The sequence below is a fragment of the Poecile atricapillus genome, chromosome 1 (assembly GCF_030490865.1).
Source record: "Poecile atricapillus isolate bPoeAtr1 chromosome 1, bPoeAtr1.hap1, whole genome shotgun sequence".
Classification (NCBI taxonomy): Eukaryota; Metazoa; Chordata; class Aves; order Passeriformes; family Paridae; genus Poecile; species Poecile atricapillus.
The window spans coordinates 1,118,156-1,139,858 of NC_081249.1; the positions used below are offsets into that span (position 1 = coordinate 1,118,156).

Consider the following 21,703-nt stretch of genomic DNA (forward strand, 5'->3'; position numbering starts at 1 on the left):
GGACAGGGACAGGGGCAGGGACAGGGATAGGGTTAGGGACAGGGATAGGGACAGTGATAGGGACAGGGTCAGGGACAGGGATGGGACAGGGATAGGGACAGGGATAGGCATAGGGACAGGGATTGGGACAGTGACAGGGTCAGGGACAGGGATAGGGACAGGGTCAGGGACAGGGATCACAGCACACCCTCCCCGGCACCGCTCCGGGCCCATCCCGGAACCTCCAGGACTCCCCGGCAGCTCCGGGCGGGGCCGTGCCGGGCTCGGCCCCCGGGGGCGGTGACAGGGGAGGGGACAGGGGTGGGGACAGAGGCAGGGACAGGGGCGGGGACAGGGCCGGTGGCAGTGCCGGGGTCGGTGCGTGCGGCAGCCCCGGCCCGGCCCGGCCCAGCCCGGGGGGAGCCGCGGCCGAACGGGGCCATGCGGGGCCGGGCAGGGCTCCGGGCACCGCTCCGGGCACCGCTCCGGGCACCGCTCCGCTCCCCACCGCTGCTGTCCCTGCTGCCCTTCCTGCCCCTCCTGACCCTCCTGACCCTCCTGCCGGCACCCGCGCTGGCCGCGGCCACAGGTGGGTGCGGCTTGGGGGGGATGCGGGTTTGGGGGGGATGCGGGTTTGGGGGGGATGAGGGTTTGGGGGGGTGCGGGGTTTGGGGGGGATGCGGGGTTTGGGGGGGATGCGGGGTTTGGTGGGGATGAGGGTTTAGGGGGTATGAGGATTTGGGGGGGATGCGGGGTTTAGGGGGTGCGGGGTTTGGGGGGGATGAGGGTTTGGGAGGGATGCGGGGTTTGGTGCCTGCGGGCTATGGGTGGTCCCTGTCTCGGTCCCGGTCTCGGTCCCGGTCCCGGTCCCGGTCTCGGTCCCGGTCTCGGTCTCGGTCTCGGTCTCGGTCCCGGTCCCTGTCCCTGTCTCGGTCCCGGTCCCGGTCCCTGTCCCTGTCTCGGTCTCTGTCTCGGTCCCGGTCTCGGTCCCGGTCTCTGTCGCCGCTCGGTGGCTCCTGTACCGTCCCCCGCGGGTTGCGGGGCTCAGCCCCGGGCCGGGCTGCGGGGGATCCGCCCGGTGCTCGGGGGTGCTTGAGGGCTGGGAGGTGGCACCGGTTCTTTCATCAAAGGGCATTAAATGTGTGCATGGACGCGAGGCTGGGGTGAGGGTGAGGGTTAGGAAATGCTTTGTCCCGCTGGGGAAGTTTGTTCTGCAGCCAGGGCGGGGCTGGAGCTCAGTAATCCCAGCTCCAGGTGTGTCCCAGGGCTGGAACCCCCTGGAGCCAGGCTGGGAGAGCTGGGGGTGCTCAGCTGGAGAGGAGAAGCTCCAGGGAGAGCTCAGAGCCCCTTGCAGGGCCTGAAGGGGCTCCAGGAGAGCTGGAGAGGGACTGGGGCCAAGGGCTGCAGGAATTGCCAGGAGCCAGGGAATGGCTGCCAGTGGCAGAGGGCAGGGCTGGATCTTGGGATCTTGGGCAGGAATTGTTCCCTGGCAGGGTGGGCAGGGGCTGGGATGGAATTGCCAGAGCAGCTGGGGCTGCCCCTGGATCCCTGGCAGTGCCCAAGGCCAGGCTGGACATTGGGAGCTCCTGGGACAGTGGGAGGTGTCCCTGCCATGGCAGGGCTGGGATGAGATGAGATTTAAGACCCCTCCCAACCCAAACCATTCCAGGGTTGAATGAGGGGTGCACAGAACGTGCACTCGGGTTCTCCATGAGCTCTGCATGCCCTGTGTCCCATATCCCATACCCCATATCCCATACCCCATATCCCATACCCCATACCCCATATCCCAGTGGTGGCCAAGGCCTGGTCCCAGCCTGGCACTGCTGATCCCTGTGGGGCTCTCTGGTCTCTCCAGGCCAGCGTGGCTGGACTGAGGCAAGCAGGGCAGGGTGTCCTGCACCAGCACTGCCCAGTTCCATCCATCAGCAGCCGTGGGACTTCCCAGGGAGCTCCTGGGACCTCCCAGGATCCCAGAATGGATTGGTTTGGGAAGGCCCTTGGAGCTGCTCCCATTCCATCCCCTGCTCTGGGTAGCACTCCCAGGTTACAAGATGAGAAGCCACTTTGGTGCACTGGAACAGCAAAAGTCCACAGAAAATCCCCCAAAGCACAGCTTCCTGTTTTGCCAGTGTAGCAGGAGGGTTTGGGGCTGCTGCAGGGGGAGGGATTGGGAATCCCTGAGGAGCAGCAGGAGCTGGGACACGGGTGGGTCACCCAAGCCCAGCTGCTTTCACTGCCCGCCCTTGTGGCTTCTCACTCTGCTGTGTGAAAGCTCTGACTTGTGGTGTGAAGCATCAGGAAGTCTCTGCACGGCAGGAAAAAACAATCTGAGCCTTCTGAGGCTGCTGCTGTGACAGACCCAGCCCAGTGAAAACCCCCTCCACCTGCAAAGGAAAGATGGCACCTCCCTGGCTGAGGGGGTTTGGGGTTTTGAGGGTACTGGGACCTGTGGGTGCTGTGTTTGAAGTGTTTGTTTTGTCATTTTACAAACTGGGGATTAGTAGGAAGCTGAGTGTGTGATTTCAGCAGCTGCAGTTGCTGCCCTGAGAGGGGGGGGTCTGGCAGAAATTCAGATTTCCCTCGATGAGCAGCTCCTCGGCCTCGTGGCTGCCTCATGGCAGCAGAGCTGATGGGCCCTGCAGCGCCTTTGAAAAGCTCTGCAGTGTTTTTGAGGGGAAGTGACTCATTTCTGCATGTAAAATAAACTGTGTGCACTCATGGGATCCCAGAATGGGCTGGGGGGAACTCAGAGCCCACCCAGAGCCACCCCAGCCATGGCAGGGACCCCTCCCACTGTCCCAGGAGCTCCCAATGTCCAGCCTGGCCTTGGGCACTGCCAGGGATCCAGGGGCAGCCCCAGCTGCTCTGGCAATTCCATCCCAGCCCCTGCCCACCCTGCCAGGGAACAATTCCTGCCCAAATCCCATCTAATCCTGCCCTTGGTTGCTCTTTTCTTGATTTAAGGTGTGCTGGGAAGCTGTGGAGTTTGGTTCTCAGAGCTCCTGGGTGCTGCAGCAGTGTGTGACAGAGGTCTGAGGGCACAGATGGTGTGAGATATCTCACCACGTGCCAGACCTGCACTGACAGGCCAGGAAAGGATCCGTGGGACTGCAGAGTGAAAATTTCTCACGAATTAAGAGGAGGTTCCTTAGGGGCCCTCAAAACCCCTGAGGGATGAATGGTTTAGGGAGCTGTAAGGAATTTCCCACAGGTTTGCAAAGCCCCTTGTGGCCTGAGGCAGTGTGTGTGCTCTGAGACCACTGCTCGAGAGCTGAGAAATTAATAACAATAATAAATAGATTAATAATTAATAAATTAATAACAATTAATAAAAATAAGGCCTGATTAAAGCTCTGAGAGAAACACAGTGCCTTGGGCTGGGAGGGATGTTTAAGGTCACACTGTTCCATGGGCAGGGACACCTTCAACTATCCCAGATTGCTCCAACCTTATGGAATTATCCACCTTGGACTCTTCCAGGAGTGGAGCAGCCACAGCTTCTCTTGGAAAAACTAAAGCTCAACTCATTATTTGGCATTTTGGACTTAGGGTTTAATGCAACTTGGTGTGGAAATGAAAAAAAAAGCAAAACTTTTTAACATGACCCCAAATTCCCAAGGAAGCCTGGGCCGGAATTTGACCGGAGTGCTTGATCTCCCGATCTCCCTGATGTAAAAATTAACAGATTGTGTCTGAGGAGGCTCTGTTCTTCAGAGTGAAAACTTCCCTGTTGTGGTGTGGGGATTTTGTCAGGGTTCTTTGTCAGGCCAGGCTGGATGCTGTCCCCTGGGTGATGTGTGAAGGCCCTTCCATTCCCTGCTTCTGTGGTTGCCATGGGGTGAGGGAATCACTCCAGAAGAGCCCACTGAGTGTTCCTGGGGCAGGAAAACCTTTCTCCCAGCCGGGACAGTGAAGCTGCTGCTCCCTGGAGCTTGCAGGATGTGTCTGGGGTGATCCCTGAGCTGCTGGAGCCTCAGCCCTGTCCTCCAGAGGTTCTTCTCCTGATGTTCCTCACAGTCTCCAGCTCCTGTCTCCTCCAGCTGCTGCCTCCCTTCTCCTCAGCCCTTTCTCCTCTCCACCACCCCCATTTCCCTCCTGGCTCTTTGCCCATGGCTTGGCTGCCCTCCCTCCCTGCCCTGCCTGGCTCTGTCCATTTTTGGCCCCAGCAGCTTCCTGCTCCTCCTCCTCCTCCTTTTTCTGTCCTTCACACCCAGCTCTTCCCTCAGGCTTTGGCCAGATGCTGCTCCCCGTTCTCCTCCCTCTGTCCTGCCCTGGAAACCAGGCCCAGAGCTGGCAGGATGAAGAACCAGAGCAGAGCTGGTTCTTCAGGGGCACCTGCTGTTCCTGAGGGGTTTTTCTTCTCCAGGTGGCTCCTGGGGGGGTCTCAGGGTTAGCAGGAGGCAGATGGGTGGGACAAGGACTCAGGGCCGTAAATGTGAGCTGCAGAGTGAAACAGGTCAGCTGCTGTGATCACCGGCAAAAAAAAACCCTTGGAAGGTCTGGAAAACCTTCCAGAAAAAGGAATGTCCTGTGAGGAGGGGCTGAGGGAGCTGGGAAGGGGCTGGAGAATTCCTGAGGGAGCTGGGAAAGGGGCTGGAGAATTCCTGAGGGAGCTGGGAAGGGGCTGGAGAATTCCTGAGGGAGCTGGGAAGGGTCTGGAGAATTCCTGAGGGAGCTGGGAAGGGGCTGGAGAATTCCTGAGGGAGCTGGGAAAGGGGCTCAGCCTGGAGCAAAGGAGGCTCAGGGGGCCCTTGTGGCTCTGCACAAGTCCCTGGCAGGAGGGGACAGGGAAAGGAGGAGAGGAAATGGCCTCAAATTGCATCAGGGGAGGCTCAGGTTGCAGATTGGAAACATTTCTTCCCTCACAGAGTGGTCAGGCCTTGGGATGAGCTGCCCAGGGAGGTCTGGAGTTGCTGGGAGTGTCCCAGAGGAGTGTGGATGTGGCCCTTGGGGACAGGGTTTGGGGTGATGCTGGGTGGGACTGGGTGATCCTGAAGGGCTCCTCCAGCCCTGGTGATCCTGGGATTCTGGGACCTTCATTTTTCTGCCTTCATGGGGGACTGGATGGGGTTTAGGGTTTTGTGCTGGGCTCGGTACTTTCAGCTTTATGTTCTTTATGGAATGAGTAAAAACCACGGAATTCATGGACACAGAGAATTCCACACTGGCTGGGGTTGGGAAGAACCTCAAATCCCACCCAGTGCCAGCCCTGGGAGCAGAAGGAGAAGGAGGGGAAATGGTTTTACCTGCAAAGCAGTGAAAATTTAATATATGAGGGTGGGATTTGGAGACTGAAATTTGGTTACTGTGCACATGAATGTTTCAGCAGTTATTTTTATTCCTCTTCTTCCTTTAGAAACTTCTCCCCAGTTACCAGCACCAGAAAATGTGGAGATTTATTCCTACAACTTCCAGAGTGTGCTGAGGTGGTCTCCTGTTGTAGTGGAGAACGGCTCGGTGTTATACACAGCCCATTACAAAACGTGAGTGAGCAGCTCTCAAAACAACTCCTTTTCTTCTAATCCAGAATAACAACCGGCTCTAAAAACCCCAGAAACCCTGAAAATGAATGGTTTTTATCACAGATGTTTTTATGTATCCCCAAGAGCAGCTCCTGAGGATACCCAGAGATGTTGCACAGGAATTTTAGCTTTTCCTGGTTCTCTCTGGCCAATTTAAATCCTTCCAGTCTGAAGGTGTGAGGTTTAGGAAGAGTGACACGTCATAGCTCCAAGGTAGTCATGAGTTTCTTTGTTACACAGCAAGATATATAAACAGTAATATAATATAATATAATATAATATAATATAATATAATATAATATAATATAATATAATATAATATAATATAATATAATATAATATAATATAATATAATATAATATAATATAATATAATATAATATAATATAATATAATATAATACAATATAATATAATACAATATAATACAATATAATATAATACAATATAATATAATAATATTATAATAATATGATAATATAATATTATAATATTATAATATAAATGTAATATAAAAATAAATATATTTATATTATTATTACATCAGTTACATGTTATATTTATTTTTTTTAGTTCTTATTTTAATCAATATTTAAATTTTTTATAATTTAGTATTAGTAATATTTCATTATTTATGGTTTATTATTTATTGTATTTATCATATATCCTTATAATATAATATTTATATAAAATATATGATAAATATAATAAATATATAAATAGTAAGGTAATAGATCTATTAATATAATAAACCTATCATATAAAAATAAACATATTTATAATATTACTACATTCCTATTATATTATATTTATTATTTTAACCATTATTTATAATATTTTATTGGTAATAATATTTCATTATTTGTTATTTATTAGATTAATTATATTTTATGATAATATTACATTTATATATAATATAAATATATAATACATAAATATAATAAATACATAAACAGTAAGGTAATATATATTAATATAATAAATATATCATATAAAAAGAAACATAATATTTATAATATTATTACATTCATTACATATTATATTTATTATTTTAACCATTATTTAAAATATTTTATTAATAATATTTTATTATTTATTAGATTAATTATATTTTATGATATTACATTTATATATAACATAAATATATAATACATAAATATAATAAATATATAAACAGTAAGGTAAGGTAATATATAATAATATAATAAATATATCATATAAAAAGAAACATAATACTTATAATATTATTACTTTCATTACATATTATATTTATTACTTTAACCATTATATAAAATATTTTATTAGTAATATTTTATTATTTATTAGATTAATTATATTTTATTATATTAAACTTATATATAATATAAATATATACCTAAATATAATAAATATATAAACAATAAGGTAATATATATTAATATAATAACTATATCATATAAAAATAAACATATAATATTTATAATATTATTATATTCATTACATATTATTTTATTGTTTTAACCATTATTTATAATATTTTATTAGTAATAATATTTTATTGTTTATTATTTATTAAATTGAATATATTTATTTTAATATTATAGTTATATATAATAATATATATTATTATATATTAAATATATAATAAATAAATATAATAAATATATAAACAGCAAGATATAACATTTTGGTCCAATAGACCAAAAGAAATAACTTTAAAATTAAAAAACATTAAATTAAATTACATTAAAATTTAAAAAAATATTCAGAATAAACATGGGTTTATTTTGAATCTCTGAACTTTGCTAAGCTCTGCCTTGCTGTGTCTGCTTTTTACCCCACAGTCTGTTACACACATATTACATATACACACTCTATTATAACATCTGGGCTCTTTCTCCATAAGATCCCATCACCTTTAGACTCTTCACCATCTTACCCAATACAGTTTCTCACTTACAACTATAGGAATAAATATAATATATATATATATATAAAATATATAGGATAAATGAGTTTATCATTGCTTACTGCCTGTGCACCTTTATGATGACACCAACCCAACAGAAAACACGAAATATAGAGTGAGGCTCCCCAAAAATCACCCACACCACTTTTGTGAGGCAAGAAAAACCCTTTATTGCAGGGTCTTGTCAACCTTTAATGAGCTTCTCCCACCAGCTCACCCTGACTGGTAGAGGAAACACCCTCAGAACATCTGTGCCTTGCTTTGGGAAATTAATTCCACAAATTAATTCCACAAACAATCCTCCAGTGAGAATGGGTTCCTGAGGGTTTCCCTTGGGAACAGCCAGCGTTTGAGAGCTTGAAAATTCCCTCAGGTTCAGAAAATCATGTCCACAGTGTAACTTTTGGTTTTTTTGTTTTGCTTCTTGTACTTCTGCACTTCTCACACCTGGATTGTTCAGTCTTTTTTGAGCTGAGCTCTTTTGGAATACTCCCAAATTCTGATTATCTCAGTTCTCTGGGACAGGAAGAAAGTTCCAAAGCTCATTAGGATTTTGTTTCTCTTGTTTATTAGGATGTTATCACAAAACTTGGCAGGTTTTTCTAGACCTTCTGCACAAGTTTAATTTATCTTCCCTTTTGGTTCACTTTGGCTCTGATGGCACAAAATGGCTCTGAACCACGTGGCAGTTTCATCTTTATATCTATTTTTATCTGATTAACAATAGACATGCAAATTATTTTTTTTAATGACTTAATGACCTGTGTGCTGCACTGCATTTTTTATCTAATCATTACTACTACTCAAAACTCCTAGAAGAAGAAAATGAGGAAGAAATAAGGAGGAAAAGAGACAACACCTTAAATACTCTATTTTCTAAACTAGTTTAAACTTTACCTTTTTCACTCAGTGACTTAAGAAAACTCTCTAGTCTACACACACATTTTTAGCTTTTCTATCTGACTTTAACAGTTGTTTTCATGAAAACACACCCATAAATTTAATGTTATATGAAATTCAGTGTTCTGGATTTCAGAGTGTCCTAGTTTGGGGCAAATTTGGGAGAAAATCTCCCAAAAACAAAATTCAAATGACCCCTCCCCACAACTGGTTTGGAAAGAAAAAAAAAAATTCCTTGGAGAGAAGTGGAAAAAGCTGTTTATTTAACAGAAATTGAATAATATTAAACAATAAAACCTCTCACTGTTTGATGGGATGGTGAATCCAGGAAGAAAAGTCCTTTTCACGTGGTGTAGCTCAGCTTGCTCAGGTTCTTATCAATCCCTCCAGGGTTGGAAAGTGCCGAGGCCCAGGTGGGTCACAGGTGTGAGTTCCTGGGGTTTGTCAGGGTGTTTTTCAGTCCAAAACAGGTTTGAACAGATCCAGGAAAAAGGGAAAAAACAAAGGTCCAGGGAACTCCTCTGCCTCAGCTAGCTAAAACTAACTAAAAACCAGAGAGAAGCTCTGTCCCGCTGTCTGTCCATGCTGCAGACACCACAGTCCAGGAGCGGGATGTGGGGGAGTGATGTTTTCTTTCACACAAACTGCAGCTTCTTCTTCCTCCCCTTTGCTCTCAGAGCCAATCTTAAAGGTGCAGAATTTAATATATAACATAAACCAGGAAATTTGGGGATACAAACACCATAAAGTGACCCCAGGACACAGAGGCACAGGGAATTTGGGGATACAAACACCATAAAGTGACCCCAGGACACAGAGGCACAGGGAATTTGGGGATACCAACACCATAAAGTGACCCCAGGACACAGAGGCACAGGAAATTTGGGGATACCAGTATCATAAAGTGACCCCAGGACACAGAGGCACAGGAAATTTGGGGATACCAACACCATAAAGTGACCCCAGGACACAGAGGCACAGGAAATTTGGGGATACCAACACCATAAAGTGACCCCAGGACACAGAGGCACAGGAAATTTGAGGATACAAACACCATAAAGTGACCCCAGGACACAGAGGCACAGGGAATTTGGGGATACCAGTATCATAAAGTGACCCCAGGACACAGAGGCACAGGAAATTTGGGGATGCAAACACCATAAAGTGACCCCAGGACACAGAGGCACAGGAAATTTGAGGATACCAGTATCACAGTGACCCCAGGCCAGGTGTCAGAGCCAAGAGCACACTCTGTGTGTGTCAGGCTCAGCCCCAGCTGTGTGTGACTGTGTTTGCTGTGCCCTGCAGAGGTTTTTTCCAGGAGTGGAGCGGGATGGGCTGTGCTGGGAGCCCCCAGCCCCAGTGCAGGTTCCCCCCGGAGCTGCGGCGGCGCTGGACGGTCGTGCTGCGCGTCAGGGCCGAGCTGGGCGCCCTGGCCTCGCCCTGGGTGCTCACACCTCCCTTCGTGGCAGAGATGAACAGTGAGTGTTCCTGGGGGTTCTCTGGGGATATCTGTGGCTCTGCAGCTCCACAAAGGCTCCCCAGGGTTTGGTTCTGCTCTGCTCTCCCGGGTGGCACCAGAGGAAAGGCTGAGCCTTCCGGGGTGGTTGAGCCTTCCAAGGATGCTTCCACAGTGTTCTTGTGCTGGAGGGTTTTCCACCTTCTCATTTCCCCACACACAAACTCTCAGGTTTGTGGCAAAACCACCTCTTTCTGCTGGACAGATCCCTTTGCTGATAAACATCAACTGGCCTGATAAATTGTAGTGATGAACTGTCCTCATGGGAATAAATGGTTTAGATAAATATAAATTGTTCAGATAAGTATAAATTGTTTTTGCTGCAGTGTAGAAGTGGCAAGGCCATACTTTAAATCACACAAGGTTTGGGTTGGGAGGGACCTCAGAGCCCACCCAGAGCCACCTCTGCCATGGCAGGGACACCTCCCACTGTCCCAGCTGCTCCCAATGTCCAGCCTGGCCTTGGGCACTGCCAGGGATCCAGGGGCAGCCCCAGCTGCTCTGGTGTGAATAAGTGTGCTGCTGCTGTCCTGGCATCTGCTCCTTGCCTTGCTTTTAGGATTAGGAAAAAGTCAATGTTCAGGATAAAAAAAAAAGTAGCTTTGAAGTGGGAACTTAGCAGAGCTCAGGGGCGATCATGGTCCAGGCTCCAGAGTCTGAGATTTCCCCTGGTTCTAAATCTGGATTTTGTCTGGCAGCAGAGTGAGGAGGTGCCTGAGTCCTGCACCGATGGGGAACCTGGGGGAAGCAAGGAGGAATCACCTAACCCATCCCAACAGACAGTGCAGGAATGCTTTTCCTGTTTTGTATTTCACCCAGGACTGACTGGGGGAGTTTGAGCTGCAAGGATGGGTCTCCTGATAATAAGGCACAAGTTTTTAGTCGCTTTTCTAGGAAGATTGCCTTTCAAGACCAAAAAATTAATATTGTACAATTCTCTTAGTGTTGATAATATGATAAAACTCCCTTTCCTCCTCTCCCTAAGAATATGGACAGCAAATCTCACCTGCAGAAGGAATTTGAAGAGCTGGTAACACAGCAATTCACAGAAAGCTGTTTTGACTGATTGGGTTTCCTGGTGTCCAAGTGTTGAGTGTCTGTGTTGTCCCACAGGACTGGGAGTGGGATCCTCAGGAGTGTGGGACAAGGCAGAGGCTTGGGGTGGGAGAGGAGGAATGGGGTCATTCTTGTGTCAGCTCCCAAAAAACAACTCCATGGCTCCTCCTTCGGTGCTTGGATCAGAGTGGCTGGATTTGAGGCACAGTGAGGAACTGGTGCATGCAAGGAGTGATTTTTGCTGTAAATGAACACTCCTGAGAGCACTCTCGGGGTTTTCCATGATCTACACCCTGGGGCACTTCACAGAATGTCACCATTATCCTAATGGACACATGGGGACATCAAATCAAGAAGGGAAAAACTCCTTTTTCCTCTTCCCATCTAGGGAGCAGACAGTGGGTTTTGGGGAGCATGGAAGATTCAAAGATAATGATTTTATGGCCAGTAACTGCAGATCAACTGAGATGCTTCCATGCATTTACTTTTGGTTAATATTTACCGAATTGCCCGGAAAAATTAAGCAAATACTGTAAATGCATGAAGTAGATGAGGAAATGCTTTCCCTTTCTTGAACAAAAGCTGTTGATACTTGAGCTGTTTGCTGAGAGTGTCCAGGGCAGGGAACGGAGCTGGGAAGGGTCTGGAGCCCCAGGAGGGGCTGAGGGAGCTGGGAAAGGGGCTCAGCCTGGAGCAAAGGAGGCTCAGGGGGCCCTTGTGGCTCTGCACAAGTCCCTGGCAGGAGGGGACAGCCGGGGGGGTCGGGCTCTGCTGCCAGGGAACAGGGACAGGAGGAGAGCTCAGGCCTCAGGCTGGGCCAGGGGAGGCTCAGGGTGGACAGCAGCAGGAATTTGCCCATGGAAAGGGAGCTCAGGCCTTGGCAGGGGCTGCCCAGGGAGCTTTGCAGTGCCCATCCCTGGAGGTGCCCAAGGAAGGGCTGGACGTGGCACTCAGGGCTCTGCCCTGGGGACAAGGTGGGCATCGGGCACAGCTGGGACTCCATGGGCTGGGAGGGCTTTGCCAGCACCAGGGATCCTGGGATTGTGTGGAGCTGGAGGCAGCTGTGCAGCCCAGGGATTGATTCTCTGCTCTCTCTGTTTGCTTTCAGCCACTCTGGGTCCCCCCAGGGTGAACGGTGTGAGCAGCAGCCCCGACTCTCTGCTCCTCAGCATCAGCTCCCCCTTCACCCCCGAGCCTGGGGACCTCGTCCAGTACCACGTGTCCTACTGGGAGAACACAACCAGTGCTATAAAACAAGTAAGGATTCTCCCCAGTTTGTCCTTCCTGCCTGGGGACTGAGGGATGGGGGTCAGTGTCCCTTGGCAGGACAGCAGATGGGGGCAGAAAATCCCTGGATTTTGTGTCCAGCCAGGGTCACCAGGTGGGCTCCTGGGAAAAGGCTTCTGGCACAAGGATTCCAAACCTGGAAACCTTTCCTTTGGGTGGAAAGGGATTAAACCCCTCTGCAGATCCAGGGAGAGAACTGGTGCCAAAGGTGACTTTTGATTCCACAGTTTGCTCAGGCAATTTGGAAAACTCTGGAATCTCCCTCCTCCTTTTGCTGTGCTGGGGCCTGATGTGCCTGATCCCAGGGCAGGCAGAGGAGGTTTTTGCCAGGAACATGCTGGGATGAGCTGGTCCTGTTCATCCTGAGGCTCTGAGTTTTTGGGATCATCATGTGTTGCCTGTGCCCCAGAGGTGCAGGGGAGATATTGAGTCTGGCTTAAAAAAAAAAAAAAAGAAATTAAAAAAAAAAAAAGAGGAAGAATCTTCTAAATGACGTCAGTCTGAAGTCAAACACTTAAAAAAAAACAGAAGTGAAAAAAATAATTTCTTTAAAACCTCCTTTTGCTTCAAAGTCTTGGGTAAATTGGTAAATTGTTTCCACTTCCTTCCTGCCTTGCAGCAATGTGTGTTTTTGTCACACACAGAACACCTTCTGCTCAGAACCAGGAAAGGAGTCAGAGTGGTTTCATTTTCCCCTTCCCTGGGTTTTGCTCCCTGCAAAAGCTGCATCAAAACTCCCAAAAAAACCCTGAATTATTCGACTGCTTCTGTTATTTGGGAAAGCTGAGTGAGGAAAAATAAAATCTGGGTTTCTTGAATGAGAAACTTAAATGGGGAGAGGGATTTTTTTGTTGAAAACCAGTCTGGATTTTACAGTAACACCTTTTTTTGTTGTGTGTGTCTTTTCAACAGAAGCTAAGTGGAAGCAAGACACTATTCCAGATTGGAAATCTAAAGGAATCAACACTTTATTGCTTCAGTGTTCAAGTGCAGCTGAAGGTCTACTCAGGTCACTTCTTACAGGGACAGCAGAGTGTCCCAGAGTGTCACAGAACTGCCCTCAGTGGTATGGAATGGGAATGGGATTTTTGTCTGGAGTGGGATGGGGTGGAACACAAGTCCTGGGTCACCTGGACTGGTCCTTTCCAGGGGAATTCCTGTCAGGAATGCTGAGAGCACCACGGGCAGCTCACCCTTGGCATTAGTGCCAAAAGAATCAGGGATTTTTAGCCAGGGATGGAAGGTCTGGGTGGTACCCAGCCCTTTCTCCTTTTCCTTCATAATCCTGCTGTAAAATGGGATAATGGATTGATCCCAGGGCTGGAGCCAGGCTGGGAGAGCTGGGGGTGCTCAGCTGGAGAGGAGAAGCTCCAGGGAGAGCTCAGAGCCCCTTGCAGGGCCTGAAGGGGCTCCAGGAGAGCTGGAGAGGGACTGGGGCCAAGGGCTGCAGGAATTGCCAGGAGCCAGGGAATGGCTTCAGAGTAGGATTTGATGGGATCTTGGGCAGGAATTGTTCCCTGGCAGGGTGGGCAGGGGCTGGGATGGAATTGCCAGAGCAGCTGGGGCTGCCCCTGGATCCCTGGCAGTGCCCAAGGCCAGGCTGGACATTGGGAGCACCTGGGACAGTGGGAGGTGTCCCTGCCATGGCTGGGGGGGAGCTTTAAGGTCCCTCCCAACCCAACCCATTCCTTAATTCCATAAATATGAACCTTTCATATGTATTTGGATGTTTTTCCTTCTTTTCCAGAGGCAACCCAAGCTGTGCACATCATCCTCCTGTTTGTCCTGGCCTTACTCTTCGTGCCCCCAGTGACATATGCTTTGCTGCTTCTGTGGAAGTACCACCAAAAAATCAAATATTGGGCTCAGCCACCCCTGCAAATCCCATCACACTTCAGGGAGGTACGTGGGGACCTTCAGGGCTTCTCCTGTAGAAGAGAAACTCATGGGGAACATCCCCAAAAGCAGTTGCTGCTGAACAGAGATGAGATGAACATAGAGATGAAGACGTGATGTGTCAAAATGTGCCTTTTCTGATTGTCATCTCCCACTTCTTTCCTCTTTTCTGAGCTCAAGGGTCTTTCCTGTGCCCTGGGACACAACCCTGGCTGTGCTTTCCTGGAAAAGCCTGGCTGATCCTGCTTCCTCTTCCTCTTCCCTTGCTCCTCTCAGCCTCAAACTGGGGCTCACTGGGGCCACAGAGCTTTTGTGGCACAAGGACTGGAGGCAGGAATAGGATCTGGAAAAGCAAAATCAGATTATTTTTAATTTACAAACCTCGATTGCTTGTTTTGACGCCTCAGGATGATCTCAAGGGGACGTTCCTGGGCAGTTCCTCTTTTGTTTTTTATCAGGACTGAGATGAAAATCTCACCCTGGGACATTTTCCTGCTGGTAGCTCAGACATTTCTGGGCTAAAGCAGTGGTTTCAGTCCTGCTCGTCTTCCTCTTTTATCCTGGCACAAGAAGCAGCCCCTAAGCCAAGTTTTGATATAAAACTTCCTATTCAGCATAAAATTCTTTAAAGCTTTTATTTGTGTGCAGCTCGTGGAGGTGAATATTTTGTGTCTGTCACAGTCCTGTGGTTCTGGAAGGGAATTCCCAGGGTTTTGTAGCCAGAGTAAATAATTTTCTGTCTTTGTGTTTCCTCAGCTGGCATTTCATAGGGGTCACTTGTCAAGTGAAGTGCATCTCATTTAGGGAAAAAAAATCCATGTGTGTTGGGTTAAAATGGCAAAAAAGAATCTTTGTGCAAGGTATTAAAATAAAGAAAAAATATCCCTGTGCAGGGTATTAAAATAAAGAAAAAACTCCTTGTGCAGGGTATTTAAATAAAGAAAAAAATCCTTGTGCAATGATTAAAATAGTAAAAAACTCCTTGTGCAAGGTATTAAAATAAAGAGAAAAAATCCTTGTGCAAGATATTAAAATAAAGAAAAAAAACCCCTTGTGCAGGGTATTTAAATAAAGAAAAAAAATCCTTATACAATGATTAAAATACTAAAAATAAAATCCCTATAATTATATTGAAAAAGTAAAATATCTCTGTACAGGGTATTAAAATAGTAAAGAAATCCTTGTGCATGGTATTAAAATAAAGAAAAAAATTCCTTGTGTAGGGTATTCAAATAAAGAAAAAAAATCCTTATACAATGATTAAAATAGTAAAAAAATAAATCCCTGTAATTATATTAAAATACTAAAAAAAATCCTTGTGCAAGGTATTAAAATAAAGAAAAAAAATCCTTTTGCAATGATTAAAATAGTGTTAAAAAAATCCCTGTAATTATATTAAAATAATAAAATATCTTTGTACAGGGTATTAAAATAGTAAAAAACTCCTTGTGCAAGGTATTAAAATAAAGAAAAAAATCCTTTTGCAATTATTAAAATAGTGTAAAAAAAATCCCTGTAATTATATTAAAATAGTAAAATATCTTTGTACAGGGTAAAATACTAAAAAACTCCTTGTGCAAGGTATTAAAATAAAGAAAAAAAAATCCTTGTGCAAGATATTAAAATAAAGGAAAAAAAAATCCTTGTGCAAGATATTAAAATAAAGAAAAAAATCCTTTTGCAATGATTAAAATAGTAAAAAAATAAATCCCTGTAATTATATTAAAATAGTAAAATATCTTTGTACAGGGTATTAAAATAGTAAAGAAATCCTTGTGCAAGGTATTAAAATAATAATAATTAAAAAATCCATGTAATTATATTAAAATATAAAATATCCTTGTTCAGGGTATTAAAATAGTAAAAAAAATCCTTGTGCAGGGTATTGAAATAGTAAAAAAATTGTTTACAGTATTAAAATATTTTAAAACTCCTTGTAGAAGATATTAAAATAATTAACAAACAATTGTGCAGGGTATTAAGAGTAAAAAATCCCTGTAAGTATATTAAAATAGTAAAATATATTCATGCAGGGTATTAAATAGTAAAAAAAGTCTTTGTACAGGGTATTAATATAGTAAAAAAACCTTGTGTGGGGTATTAAAACAGTAAAATAATTGTGTAGGGTGTTAAAAGATCTAAAAAATTAATTGTATACAAAGTATTAAAATAATTAAAAAATAATTGTGCAGGGTATTAAAAGAGTAAAAAAATGCTTGTGAGTATGATAAAATAGTAAAATATCCTTGTACAGTGTATTGAAATAATAATAACTTTAAAATCCTTGTACAGGGTATGAAAACAGTAAAAAAAATCTTAGTACAGAGTATTAATGTAGTAAAAAAATATGTTTGTGCAGGTTGTTAATAGTAATAAAATAATCCTTGTATAGGGTATTAAAATAGTAAAAAATTCCTTGCTCTGAGAATAATAATAATAGTAATAATAGTAATAATAGTAATAGTAATAGTAATAATAATAATATCATCCTTGTAGATGGTAATAAAATATTAAGAAAGTCTGAGAATAATAATAGTAATAATAGTAATAGTAAAAATAGTAAAAATAATAAAATATAATAATAATAATAATAATAATAATAATAATAATAATAATAATAATAATAATAATAGTATCATCCTTGTAGATGGTAATAAAATATTAAGAAAGTCCTTGTATGGGAGTATTAAAATAGTTAAAAAATAATTGGTCTGGGTTTTAAAATACTTCCAAAAATAACTGTACAGGGTCTTAATAATAAAAAACTTGTTCTGGGTATTAAAATAATAATAAAAAAAGGAATTATGCAGGATATTCCAACAGTGCAAAGGACCTGCAAGGCCTGAGGCTCAGCCTGTGCTCTGGGGAATTTTCCAGATTAATGAGCAGCAAAAGTGGATCCCTCTGCACAGCAGGGCCTGGGATGGGGCAGGACACTGCCAGGAAAAGGGCAGAGTGTTTAAAATGGGGATTTTTAAAAGGGATCAGCCTGGAACAGGAAAAGAAGGAAAAGAAGGGAATTGGCAGAGTATTTAAAATGTGGATTTTTAAAAGGGATCAGCCTGGGATAGGAGAAGAAGGAAAAAGGAACTGGCAGGATGTTTATCATGTGAATTTCTAAACAGGATCAGCCTGGGATAGGAAAAGAAATTATCTGGCAGGATGATTATAATGTGAATTTCTAGCAGGATCAGCCTGGGATAGGAAAAGAAGGGAATTGGCAGAGTGTTTAAAATGTGGATTTCTAAAAGGAATCAGCCTGGAACAGGAGAAGAAGGAAAAGGGAACTGGCAGGATGTTTATAATGTGAATTTCTAAACAGGATCAGCCTAGGATAGGAGAAGAAATGATCTGGCAGGATGTTTATAAAGTGAATTCCTAAAAAGGATCAGCCTGGGATAGAAGAAGGAAAAGAAATGATCTGGCAGAATGATTATAAATTGAATTTCTAAACAGGATCAGCCTGGGATAGAGAAGAAGGAAAAGGGAACTGGCAGGATGTTTATAATGTGAATTTCTAGCAGGATCAGCCTGGGATAGGAGAAGAAGGGAATTGGCAGAGTGTTTAAAATGTGGATTTTTAAAAGGGACCAGCCTGGGATAGGAGAAGAAGGAAAAGAAGGGATCTGGGAGGATGATTATAATGTGAATTCCTAAAAAGGCTCAGCCTGGGATAGGAGAAGAAGGAAAAGAAATTATCTGGCAGGATGTTTATAAAGTGAATTCCTGAAAGAGATCAGCCTGGGATAGGAGAAAAAGGAAAAGAAGGGATCTGGGAGGATGATTATAAAGTGAATTCCTAAAAAGGATCCTGGGGCCTCTCCTGGCAGCCCCAGGGGGGGATGCTGAGGCTCTGAAGGCATTTCTGTGGGAACTCCAGTGGTTTCTCCCATTCCCAGCAGGATCTGAGTTCCAGGGAGCAGGAAAGCCAGGCTGAGGTTTGCTCCTGTCTGGAGCTGGATCCATTTGGGTTTTTGGAAAAGGAACCCTCATTAACCTCATTAGCCTTGTTGTGACTGCAGAGAAAGTGGAGCTTTAATTGAAACCTCAGATTTCATCTTTCTAAAATCACTTTTTTTTAAAGCTGCTTGCATTAATTACCACCCTTTGTTGGATTTATTGCCCTTGGAGAGCTGCTGAGTGAGTTTTGGAGGGAAGGGGAAATCAAGGGTGGCTGCATGGGCAGAATGTCAGGATTGCTGGTGACAGCAGAAGCTGCAGCTCCCACTGGCATGGAAAGATTGCCCAAAATTTATTTAAAAACAACAACCAAACACGCAACCAGGAGCTGCAGCTGCTTTACCTCACTTGAAGGGGTATTGGAGGGGTAATTTATTTATTTTCCCCCACAGGGAAAATAAATAAGGGGTTTTTGAAACATTCTCTTTGTTTAGTGTAGTCTCAAGGAAGCCCAGGATGGAATATCCAGGTAGCAGCTCCTGCTGTGGGTTCTGGGCTGGAACAATTTGTTCTGGGGTTTCTAACAGGGAGCTAAACCTGGTGGTTTGTGTTTTTTTCCAGTTCCTGAGGGACCCTGGCTTGTCTGGCTTGGAGCTGTACAGTCCTGCTGAGGAGGAGCCCCAGGCCCTGGTGGTTGGAGAAGGAAATGGCCTGGAGGATGAGGATCCTTCACCCAACACCTCCAGGGACAGGGGGGACACTGAGGGGACACCCCAGTGAGTGGCACCTGCCCCAGGACTGGCCAGACGCTGCTCCCATGGCTGCTGGCAGGACAGCCCTGAACAGGGAGCCTGGGATCACAGGATAATCCTGAACAGGGAGCCTGGGATCACAGGATAATCCTGAACACAGATCCTGGGATCACAGGATAATCCTGAACACAGATCCTGGGATCACAGGATAATCCTGAACACAAATCCTGGGATCACAGGATAATCCTGAACACAGATCCTGGGATCACAGGATAATCCTGAACACAGATCCTGGGATCACAGGACAATGCTGAACACAGATCCTGGGATCACAGGATAATCCTGAACACAGATCCTGGGATCACAGGATAATCCTGAACACAGGTCCTGGGATCACAGGATAATCCTGAACAGGGAGCCTGGGATCACAGGATAATCCTGAACACAAATCCTGGGATCACAGGATAATCCTGAACAGGGAGCCTGGGATCACAGGATAATCCTGAACACAAATCCTGGGATCATAGAATAATCCTGAACACAGATCCTGGGATCACAGGACAATCCTGAACACAGATCCTGGGATCACAGGATAATCCTGAACACAGATCCTGGGATCACAGGATAATCCTGAACACAGATCCTGGGATCACAGGATAATCCTGAACACAGATCCTGGGATCACAGGATAATCCTGAACACAGGTCCTGGGATCACAGGATAATCCTGAACAGGGAGCCTGGGATCACAGGATAATCCTGAACAGGGAGCCTGGGATCACAGGATAATCCTGAACAGGGAGCCTGGGATCACAGGATAATCCTGAACACAGATCCTGGGATCACAGGATAATCCTGAACACAGATCCTGGGATCACAGGATAATCCTGAACACAAATCCTGGGATCATAGAATAATCCTGAACACAGATCCTGGGATCACAGGACAATCCTGAACACAGATCCTGGGATCACAGGATAATCCTGAACACAGATCCTGGGATCACAGGATGATCCTGGGATCACAGGATAATCCTGAACACAGATCCTGGGATCACAGGATAATCCTGAACACAGATCCTGGGATCACAGGACAATCCTGAACACAGATCCTGGGATCACAGGACAATGCTGAACACAGATCCTGGGATCACAGGATAATCCTGAACAGGGAGCCTGGGATCACAGGATAATCCTGAACACAGATCCTGGGATCACAGGACAATCCTGATCACAGATCCTGGGATCACAGGACAATCCTGATCACAGATCCTGGGATCACAGGACAGCCCTGAACAGAGATCCTGGGATCACAGGACAATCCTGAACACAGATCCTGATGCTCCAGGGGCCTCTGCCCAGCTCCTCCCGCTCCTCGCTCTGCCAAAAGCACTGGGAAGAGGGAGTGTGGAAGGGAAAGGAAAGGAACACTAAACTGCCTGCAGACAGGTGGATAAAAGGGGTAAATTCCCACTCCAGCTTGGAGGAATAATAGCACTTTATTGATGTGGGATAACCTGGGACTTTCCAGGGAGTGAAGAGTTGCAGTGTAAATTCCATTTCTGCTGGTTTTGCAATAATACTCCCATTCTAGCCACTCCAGTCTGCTTTCCTGAATCATTTCAAGTGCAGCACAAACTATAAAGAAATTTGTAGGTACTTTCCTTGGGATGAGGCTGTGCCAAGAACCCCTCCCAGAGAGGTCAGCTCATATCTGCCTCCTGCCAGCCTCCTGGAAGCATTAATCTGCTCCTGCAGCCAGCCCAGGGCCCTGCACACCACAAAGGACCTGAGAAGAATTTTGCTCCGAGTTTTTTACAGCCTGTATCAGTCACTGTCACACACTAAAAGCTCCTGTTGACACCAGAGTTTTCTGGTTTTAGTGCCTTAAAGCAGAAGAGCCCAAGTTAAATCCCACATCACCCCCAGTGGGGTCTGGAGTGTCCAATAAAGCACAAAGAACAAATGAACCTCTTCTGTAGTAAAAAGATGGAGTTGTTTGGTTTGTTTTTTGGGTTTTTTTTCTGGGGTTTGATACCAGAAAATTGATATGAATTGTTTAAAAAAAAGCAGTAAGAAATGTGGGGTTTTTGTTTGGAAGTGGCTGGTTGGAAGGCCCTGGCAAAGCTGGTGCCACTGTCTCAGCCTTTCCAGCAGCTGCCAAAAGCTTCATCAGGTTCCTTAAAACAGATCTCATCCCTTGGGATCAGCCAGGCTGCTGACAAGGGATTTCAGGGAAGGCTGACTCATGTGGGAATGGTCACATCAGCACCAGGCCTGCTTTAATCACCCACACTCTGAGGCTGGGCTGGGAACAAAGGGCACAGCTCATAAAAAGGAACAACCAAACTCACCCAGAAATAAGGTTAAAAGCTCCTGGGAGTATCTGTGTGTATTCCTGAATAAACCCTGGACTGCTGTCCTGTGTGTATTCCTGAATAAACACTGTCCTGGATTGGCTTGTTAAATATTTTTACACAAACAATTAAAAAGCGTTTTCTGGGAGTAACTCCAGGGTTGTTGTCACTGAGCCCTCCCTGTCCCCTTGGTTTGTGCCAAGTGTAAAGTGTCCCCTGGCACTGGCAGCCATTCCCTGGCTCCTGGCAATTCCTGCAGCCCTTGTCCCCAGTCCCTCTCCAGCTCTCCTGGAGCCCCTTCAGGCCCTGCAAGGGGCTCTGAGCTCTCCCTGGAGCTTCTCCTGTCCTGGTGAACATTCCTGGCTCTCCCAGCCTGGCTTGCATGTTCAGGTTCCAAGTCCAGGCAGAAGATCCTGGCACTGGGAGTTGTTACAGGATTAGTTCCAGGCCACGCTCCTTCCTGACTTCCTAAAGAATCCAACAAACAGTCCCAAGCTCCTGGGCAGGAAAGCTGCCAGGCCTGAAGACAAAGCCTGGTTTTACTGGGTGGTGCAAGCCTTGTGCCAAGGTGAGTTCCTGTACAATTTC

At 45.4% G+C, this 21,703-nt stretch overlaps 1 protein-coding gene across 1 annotated transcript; it reads left to right on the forward strand.

Moving 5' to 3' along the window:
- Positions 1–313: 313 nt before the first annotated feature.
- On the forward strand, positions 314–21,213 carry LOC131581241 (interferon gamma receptor 2-like). Its single transcript, XM_058843308.1, has 8 exons — positions 314–568; positions 5,339–5,465; positions 9,659–9,831; positions 12,034–12,182; positions 13,125–13,278; positions 13,960–14,114; positions 18,630–19,464; positions 20,092–21,213. The coding sequence occupies exons 1-7, from the start codon at positions 421–423 to the stop codon at positions 18,786–18,788; spliced, it is 1,065 nt and encodes a 354-aa protein (XP_058699291.1). The 5' UTR covers positions 314–420; the 3' UTR covers positions 18,789–19,464; positions 20,092–21,213.
- The last annotated feature ends 490 nt before the right edge of the window (positions 21,214–21,703 follow it).

Coding starts and splice junctions, on each gene's coding strand:
- LOC131581241 (XM_058843308.1), top strand. CDS start 421: ATGCGGGGCCGGGCAGGGCTCCGGGCACCGCTCCGGGCACCGCTCCGG. Junction 12,183..13,124: donor CAACCAGTGCTATAAAACAA/GTAAGGATTCTC, acceptor TCTTTTCAACAG/AAGCTAAGTGGAAGCAAGAC. Junction 13,279..13,959: donor TCACAGAACTGCCCTCAGTG/GTATGGAATGGG, acceptor CTTCTTTTCCAG/AGGCAACCCAAGCTGTGCAC.